Raw genomic sequence first — 8,703 nt, 5'->3', positions numbered from 1 at the left:
AGCCGCTAGGATGATGAATATTAAAACGGATCATAATTTACCTGAGATTGCATGAATGCATGGGCTGAGTTGTTTAAAGTGTATTTGCCAGAAGACAACGTGTCTGCTGAATCTTATTACGAGATTCAGAAATTGGTTTATAGTCTTGGGTTGCCTTCGGAGATGATAGATGTTTGCATCGACAACTGCATGATCTACTGGAAAGATGATTAGAAGCTAGAAATATTCGGAATGTCTATCTTGGGTTATGCACCGACGGATTTAGTCCATTCGGAATGTCTGGGAGACAATATTCTTTGTGGCCAGTCATTCTTACGCCCTACAATCTGCCGCCGGAAATGTGCATAAAACAAGAATTTCTATTCTTAACCATATTAATCCCTGGCCCGAAGCATCCAAAACGGCCGCTAGATGTTTTTCTTCAACCATTGATACAAGATAAAGGAGTTGTGGTCAAAAGGGGTGATGGCGTATGATTGTTCGTTGAAAAACAATTTTACGATGTTAGCAGTTCTGCTGTGGACGATAAGTGACTTTCCTGCTTATGGGATGTTGTCTGGTTAGACAACACATGAAAGCTTATCTTGTCCACATTGTCTTGGATCGACGGATGTTTTTCAACTAAAGAATGGTAGGAATAGTTGTTGATTTGATTGTCATCATCGCTTTCTTCCCATTTCTCATCCGTACAGAAGAAATAAGACATTGTTTCGGTACAAAAGAGTTGTCAGAGACAGTCCTCCTCCATACCTCACCGGCCAACAGATCGAAGCGGACATTGATTATTATGGAGCTCAGAAAATAGTTAAGTGTGGAGGAAACTGGTATGTTCCTGAAAATATGCTTGATGGGTATGGTGTGGCGCACAATTGGCACAAGACGAGAATATTTTGGGAGCTGCCTTAATAGAAGAATCTTCTTTTACTTCACAACCTGGATGTGATGCATATAGAGAAGAACTTTTTTGACAACATCATGAATACAATACTGAACATCTCTGGGAAGACAAAAGATAACAAGAAGTCAAGGATGGACTTACCGGATATTTTTTCAAGAAGTGAGTTACATATCAAGAGCAATGGAAACGTTCATATTCCTATCTTTTGGTTGTCATCAGAAGCCAAAACAACTTTGTTTGACTAGGTTGCATCAGAAGTTAATTTCCCTGATGGTTATGTTTCTAATATGTCAAGATGTGTTGAACGAGGTCAAAAGTTCTCAGGAATGAAGAGTCATGATTGTCATGTGTTTATGCAACGACTACTTCCATTTGATTTTGCCGAGCTCCTTCCAACAAATGTACATGAAGCAATTGCAGGTAAATACTAATTTATAATATATACATATGTTATGAAATGTTATTAATTGGGTTACTTTTGTAATATACAGCCATTGAAGCATTCTTCAGAGATCTTAGCACACATACGTTCAAGGAAGAAATCATCGAACATCTTCATGAGAACATTCCGATCATATTGTGCAATCTGGAGAAGATATTTCCACCATCAGTTTTTGACGTCATGGAGCATCTAGTTGTCTACCTCCCGTATGAAGCATTGCTTCGTGGACCTGTTCACAACGGATGGATGTATCCGTATGAGGGTTCCATGAAACATTTGAAGGGAAAAGCAAGAAATCTTGCAAAGGTCGAAGGTTCAATAGTTGCTGGGAGTTTGACAGCAGAAACATCTAACTTCACATCATACTACTTTGCTCCAACTATTCGTACGAGAAAAAGAGTTCCTCGAAGATATGATGATGGAGGAGTACCGACATCATAAGCAGTTGATGGTGTTCCTGACATTTTCTGTCAAATTGGACGGTTTGGTGGTAAACTGAAAGAAGTATGGTGGTCATGTGAAAAAGGTAAGCATAGTGCCCACACTTATATTTTGCTCAACTGCAAGAATGCAGTAATCCGTTCCTTTGAGAGGTAAATATTCTTGTGAATGTTAATTATATGAAAATGTTAATTATATATGCTCTAATGCATTCATTTTATTTGCAGCATTATTGTATCTCAAGTTGAAGAAGCAATAATCGGAATATCCTCAACTGAGGTTGACGCACGGAAAGATAAGCACTTTGTCAAGTGGTTAAAATCACAAGTATATATATATCTCATTTTAATAGTGATGCTATAATAATTTTAACGGTGATGCTTTTTGTAGGTTGAGTATGACGATCCATATTACTTCGTATAGTTTCACGATTTGGTCCAGGTCCAGTAGCAAAGGTCACCACATCACCTATGTATTTCACAAGAGGTTTTATCTTTCACACATACGAGTATGGGAGACATCGGACAAAAAGTAACTACGGAATATGTGTGAAAGGCGAAACAGACTTTTACGGGATCTTGCAAAAGATTATTAAAATCAAATTTTCGGGGTTATTGAAGCTAAAATGAGTCCTCTTCAAATGTGAATGGTTCGACCCCGTTGTGAACCGAGGTGTTCGGGTTAACAAATTTGGTGTTGTGTATGTTAATTATGGGAGAAGATACAACAAGTTCGAGCCTTTCATCCTAGCTTCTCAAGCCGAGCAAGTTAGCTTCCTTCCATACCCTCGCCTTCGCAGTTCTGGGATAAATTGGTTAGCTGTTATAAAAATTATACCTCGTGGACGAATTGTTGTTGGAGAAGAACCACATTTGCAAGAAGAAGACACTATCAATGAAGTTGATGTACCTGATCAACAACTTAATGAAATTCTTCTGATCGACCCGGAAAACCAAAAATATGAAGTTCTTCCCGAAGATGTAACAGATGAAGCACGTGAAGACGAGTTTGATGGAAGCGACGATGATCATTGTACTGATCTTGATGAGAATGAAAACGATTCAGAATGATGTAATCTATGTAACAAATGTTATTTTTCTTATTTCATTTTCTCATTTTAATGTAGGAGTATCAAATAGTTTTTTTAATCATTTTATCATTTAAATCTATGTGTAACATATGTTTTTTTATATAATATGTTTTTTTTTGGTTTAAAAATTATTAATTTGGAGTTTAGGGTTTAAATTGGATAAAGAGGAAGAAGATGTAAAGAAGATGATGATATTATAAGATAAGTAACTTTGGGGTTTAGGTTTTCAGGTTTCGGGGTTTAGGGTTAAGACTCGTAAAGTCGTCATAAACAAAAACACGGACCTGGTAAATTCATCGTAACTCGGTCCACGTAAATTCGTTGTAACCTTGTCCACATAAATTCGTCGTACATTTTCCACTTAAATTCGTCGTAACTTTAAAAACACGGGCATGGTAAATTCGTCGTAAATGAAAAAAGCTGGCCTGGTAATTTCATCGTAAATGAAAAAACGCGGGCCTGGTAACTTCATCGTAACTTTACGATGACTTTACGAGGAATGCCTTTTCTAATATATAGGCGACGCCTCAGAACGAGCTTTGCTCATTAATTCCTCCCAAATCCCTCTCCACTCCTCTAGGGTTACCTCTCCCTGTCTCTAATTTTTTTAAACAAAATTTGTTTAGTTTTAGGTGGTTAGTATAGGTAATATGTTTTATATGGTTAGTATTTGTAATTAGTTTAAGTGGTTAGTATAGGTAATTAGTTTAAGTGATTAGTTAGGTATCAGAATAATATTTCTAAATTATGTCGTTATTGATAAAAGTAAGTGTAATTTTTTTAAAAAAATTTAGATGGGTAGAAAGCCAGTAGCACCTACTTACTCTTATATGTTTATGATGGTGTCGGGACATCTTCTTCCGGTCCATCATCTTCCGAGGCAGTTCCGGACTCTCAGACATCCCAAAGAGTTTCTTGGAGTCCTCCTCCTGCATATCATATGCCTCCACCTCATAGGCCTCCACCTCCTCCTCCTCCAGCCGCTGCACCTCAGCCTGTCCCAGCAGTTGCAGTTCATCCAGATTTTCGTGTGCCTCAATCCGCCCCATACGCGAGATATACAGTGGAGGATTTGCTCGCCCAGACTGGACGAGAGGGCTTGGATGTTTTGGATCCCGATAGATCGTCGGGAACTTATTGGTAACTTATTATTTTTTTAGTACATTAAATTTCAATTAGTTTTTTTTTAACAATTAGGTTCTCTTTTCAGATTTGGGGCAAACAACCGTGTTGGCCGGAGCGTGTCGGAGACGATCAAGGGCTACTACGACGGAGCCTATCCGAATTGGAGCAAGACTCCAGACCACGTTAAGACGACTTGGTTTAAATATTTTGCGGTAATAAATATTTTTTTAAACATCTAATTAAATATTTATATCTAATTAATTATTTATTTTAATTTTTTCAATTTTGGTTGTTTTAGCAAAGGTGGCACTGGTCCTTGGGAATCATCGAGAGGGTGAAGAGGGAATTTGTTGCAAAGACAAAGACCCACCTTTGCAACACTGTCTCCGATTGGAAGGGGAAGTGGGAGATCTACGGTTATGACAGAAAGCCCACCGAGCTCACGAAGGATGTATGTGATGATCTCATCGCCTTTTGGAATCTACCCTCTTCGATCCGTAAGGCCAACTCGTGCTCCGCTTCCCGAAGAACGAAGGACAAAGATGGTCATTTGCCCATGGTTCACAGAATCAGAAAAAAACTAAGATGACGCAAACCACATCAGACGGGATTTTTGTGGATCCGACATCCGAGAAACTCTTCAACGCAGTGGCTTCTCGGGTTGAAGGGCGGGAGACGCAATTAACTCAGCAGTCTCCCGATGGATTACCCGTCAAACTGACCACCGAAGAGGTCGACAGGATCTTCGAAGAGGTAAAATTTTATAAATTTATTTAAATAAATTAAACTATTTAATAAATTTTAACTATATTAATATGTTCTTATAGGTGGCTCCTAGAAAGAAGGGACGGACAGTGGGCATAGGTTCTGTTAACGAAGTTGCTATGGCAACTTCGTCATGCGCTTCGAGATGGGATGAAGAGAACTCCCAAATGAGAGCTCGGATGGATAGCCAGCAGGATCATTTAGACTCTCTTGAAGATCTGTTGGACGTGATGGCGATGGGAAACCTGACTATGCAGAGAGCATTAAATGAGAGACGAGCAGCTCTCGGGATGCCAATACGGAATCCTGAAGATGCCGATCCAGACCGTTCTCAACCGAGCACCGCCACCGACTACTTCGATAATATGTAGGAGCTTTTTTATTTGTTTCGTTTTGTATTATGATTTTAAATATTATGTTATGATTTTTAAAGTTTTTAAAAATATGTTCTGATTTTCATATTTCATTTTATATTTAAAATTTCGAATATTAAATAATATTTTTTATTTTTGATTAATATTAAATGGTAAGAAACGATGTAAATTCGTTGTACAGTTTACATGGAATTTACAACGAAATCCTAGTAACATCGTCATAAGGTTTACGTGGAGCTTACATGGGCATCATTGTAAAATCATCGTAAATGTTATATGGAGTTTACATCGAAATAATACGAGTACTTTACAACGAAATGTTACGTCTAGTTTACGACGAAATGTTACGTCTTGTTTACGACGAAATGTTTCCTTCCGTTTTACGAGGAAAGCTTTCCTCGTAAACGTTACCACGTGTTTACGACGAAACCTCAGTTACGACGGACGTTTAACAACGAAACGGTTTTCGATGTTAATTCGTCGTAACACCCCCTTTACGACGAATTAACAAGGAATATTGCCCTCGTGAAAAATATGTTTTCTTGTAGTGGCAGTATACAAGGCAATGTAGGATACAATTCAAGAGTTGATTTGGTTGAAGAATTTATTGACTATATTTGGCGTCTGCTTTGACAAATCAATTACGGTTCATTATGATAACATTTCAACAATTCATATGGAAACTAATCTCATTTTCCATGAAAGGACAAAGAATGTTGGAATTAATTATCATTTCATCTATAAGATCGTAAGAGATTTTGTTACAACAAAACATGTTTCGAGAAAATACAACTTTTTGATATTTTGACAAAGGCACTAGGTAAGAATGCGTTTAGAGCATTTCTTATCAAGATAGGAGTTTGAAACCTACACTCTTTAACTTGAGAGAGGGTATTCGAAATATGTACATATTTTATGGTTGGATATGATCGTATATTTTGTGTATCTACATTTTAGGATATAAATCTTTATATAAATATAAGGTCTTGAACCTAAGAAAATCTAGACTTTCCAAATTTTACTAGTTAATTAATGGTACTTAATAAGAAAATCTAGACTTTCCAAAATTCTCGTACTTATCCACAAAATATAAATCAACAATACATGTATATATAAATGTATAACTGATTGATATGTTAAAAGAAGAAGAGAAGAAAACATAGAAAGACTGAAAATTTTGGTGAACGAAGAAAAATAAGAAAATGGATACAGGTTTCGTCCTAACCATCGTCTTGTCATATTTCTTGACATTTTGCAGAATATTTCAGGTTTCATCCTAACCATCGTTTTAGGACCAAGACATTTATCGGTATGGGAAAGCTTTGTTGGAGGCTTGGTTGAGAGAGAGGTCAGATTCGTTATCTTCTTCAGAGAGTGGTTGCAGCCAGTGACAGTCATTAGCTAATGAATTTGCAGCCATGAACCTAAAAGGCAACAACAAGAATACAAGGAAACCGTCGTCGCCTAAGAAGTCATCTCAATCGAATGTTGATGAGTCAAGGCAGCTTGAGTGCAACCTCAAGCATGGACACAAAATCGGTTCATTCATAGCTGCGGCTGAAAAGTGTGTATGCTGCCAAACTTGATTGGGGCTTCGCCGGTCTGTTATGGTGTGCCAACTGGTATCACAAGGAAAATATGAATTGAAACTCTTCTTCCATCTTCTTTATCTTGTTAGATTTGGTTAGACTTGACAATTTTGAGGAATATTTACGAGATCATAGAGATATATAATATATTCATCTATATATATATATATATATATATTAAGAGTTGATTACACATAAGAACACTTTTTGTCTTTTCTTTACATTGAGAGTCACTTCCCACATGTAAGGCACTTTCTGGTGGGATCTATGCGTATTTTTGACAAATTTGCCTTTGTGGAAAATGATGAGTTGTGGACGACGAATTGTGGATCACATCGTCTTTTAAAAATCTCATATATTAAATTGTAAAGATCCATCACATGGTTTATCAACCTCTTAAAATATCATGTTACATATTTGAAATAATTTACATTACAACCTAGCAAGCATCAAATAGCTCGGATTGCTTGTTGAAATTAATAATTCATTTCTTGTAGTAAAGAAGCCATGTGAATGTGATTGCTTTTTACTGATACCTGAACAGATATCCATATCACACACTTTTATACATCTCATGATTAACATTCATCCATCAAACTGCATGTTTCCCTTAAAGACAGCTAGCCATGTCCATTTTTTCACAATGAAACATTGGGTGCTAGAAGAGATACCACAACTAAAAAGGACGCGGTATCATATTTGCATTGGCTGCTGCTTTTTCTTTTCTTATTTTTCCTCATATCCAGTTTGATGATATTAAAGCATCCTCCCCAAATTTAAGTGCATGAAATCAACATAAGTAATTCATATTGGTTCTTTACTGATTTCAAGTCTTGAGAAGGATTGATATGGAGTTACAACAAAGGCGACTTAGTCATGTCTCAGCTTCTCAAAGTTTCAGTGGTTGCTATTCAAGAAGAATTGAGCGGCGATATTGGGAGATTTGGTTAGACTTGACAATTTTGAGGAATATTTACGAGATCATAGAGATATATAATATATTCATCTTTTATATATATATATATATATTAAGAGTTGATTACACATAAGAACACTTTTTGTATTTTCTTTACATTGAGAGTCACTTCCCACATGTGAGGCACTTTCTGGTGGGACCTAGGTGTATTTTTGACAAATTTGCCCTTGTGTAAAATGACGAGTTGTGGACGACGAATTGTGGATGACAAGTTGCTATTCAAGAAGAATTGAGCGGCGATATTGAGAGATTTGGTTAGACTTGACAATTTTAAGGAATATTTACGAGATCATAGATATATATAATATATTCATCATTTATATATATATATTAAGAGTTGATTACACATAAGAACACTTTTTGTATTTTCTTTATATTGAGAGTCACTTCCCACATGTGAGGCACTTTCTGGTGGGACCTAGGTGTATTTTTGACAAATTTTCCCTTGTGGAAAATGACGAGTTGTGGACGACGAATTATGGATGAAAAGTTGTGACGAATTGTGAATGACAAGTTGTGACGAATTGTGGATGATTAGTAACTTCTGGACATATAAATCAAAGAAAAGCAAAGAATATGTATGGTGGTTTACTTCTACTATTACAAATTTGAAATCTTAAAGAAATTTGACATGTACGCAATATATGTAGATGAATAGGAAAATTAAAAAAATGAAAAATGTGGGTTAGTGAAAATGTGAACAAAGAAATGCGGGTCATTGGAAAAGTGGACCCATAAATGTGGATGATATAAATATGGATACAAGTTCATGTGGACATTATTTTTCTATAATGTGAACAAAATTTCGTTGATGATTTTTCATCTGCTAATCACCAATATTTTTCAACTTAAAATATAATAATTTATGTATAAGAGATGTGAGATCACATCTTCTTGATGATTTTGAACAGACAACGACGAAGCTTGAAATCCCAAGCTCGGCACAATGAAGAAGGAGAAGCACGGCGGATTGGAGTGGTGAGCACGAGTTTCAGAGGACCGC

At 36.5% G+C, this 8,703-nt stretch overlaps 1 protein-coding gene across 1 annotated transcript; it reads left to right on the top strand.

Moving 5' to 3' along the window:
* The first annotated feature begins 3,811 nt into the window (after nucleotides 1–3,811).
* LOC106331069 lies at nucleotides 3,812–4,585 on the top strand. Its single transcript, XM_013769421.1, has 3 exons — nucleotides 3,812–3,996; nucleotides 4,082–4,208; nucleotides 4,295–4,585. Exons 1-3 carry the CDS (start codon nucleotides 3,812–3,814, stop codon nucleotides 4,583–4,585), a joined length of 603 nt encoding a protein of 200 aa, XP_013624875.1.
* Nucleotides 4,586–8,703: the final 4,118 nt, after the last annotated feature.

Source organism: Brassica oleracea, chromosome C3 (assembly GCF_000695525.1).
Source record: "Brassica oleracea var. oleracea cultivar TO1000 chromosome C3, BOL, whole genome shotgun sequence".
In the NCBI taxonomy this organism is placed as follows: Eukaryota; Viridiplantae; Streptophyta; class Magnoliopsida; order Brassicales; family Brassicaceae; genus Brassica; species Brassica oleracea.
The sequence above is the reverse complement of the archived record's forward strand: the minus strand, read 5'-3'. Positions and strand labels throughout refer to the sequence as shown.

Coding starts and splice junctions, on each gene's coding strand:
- LOC106331069 (XM_013769421.1), top strand. CDS start 3,812: ATGCCTCCACCTCATAGGCCTCCACCTCCTCCTCCTCCAGCCGCTGCA. Junction 3,997..4,081: donor GTTTTGGATCCCGATAGATC/GTCGGGAACTTA, acceptor TTCTCTTTTCAG/ATTTGGGGCAAACAACCGTG. Junction 4,209..4,294: donor CTTGGTTTAAATATTTTGCG/GTAATAAATATT, acceptor TGGTTGTTTTAG/CAAAGGTGGCACTGGTCCTT.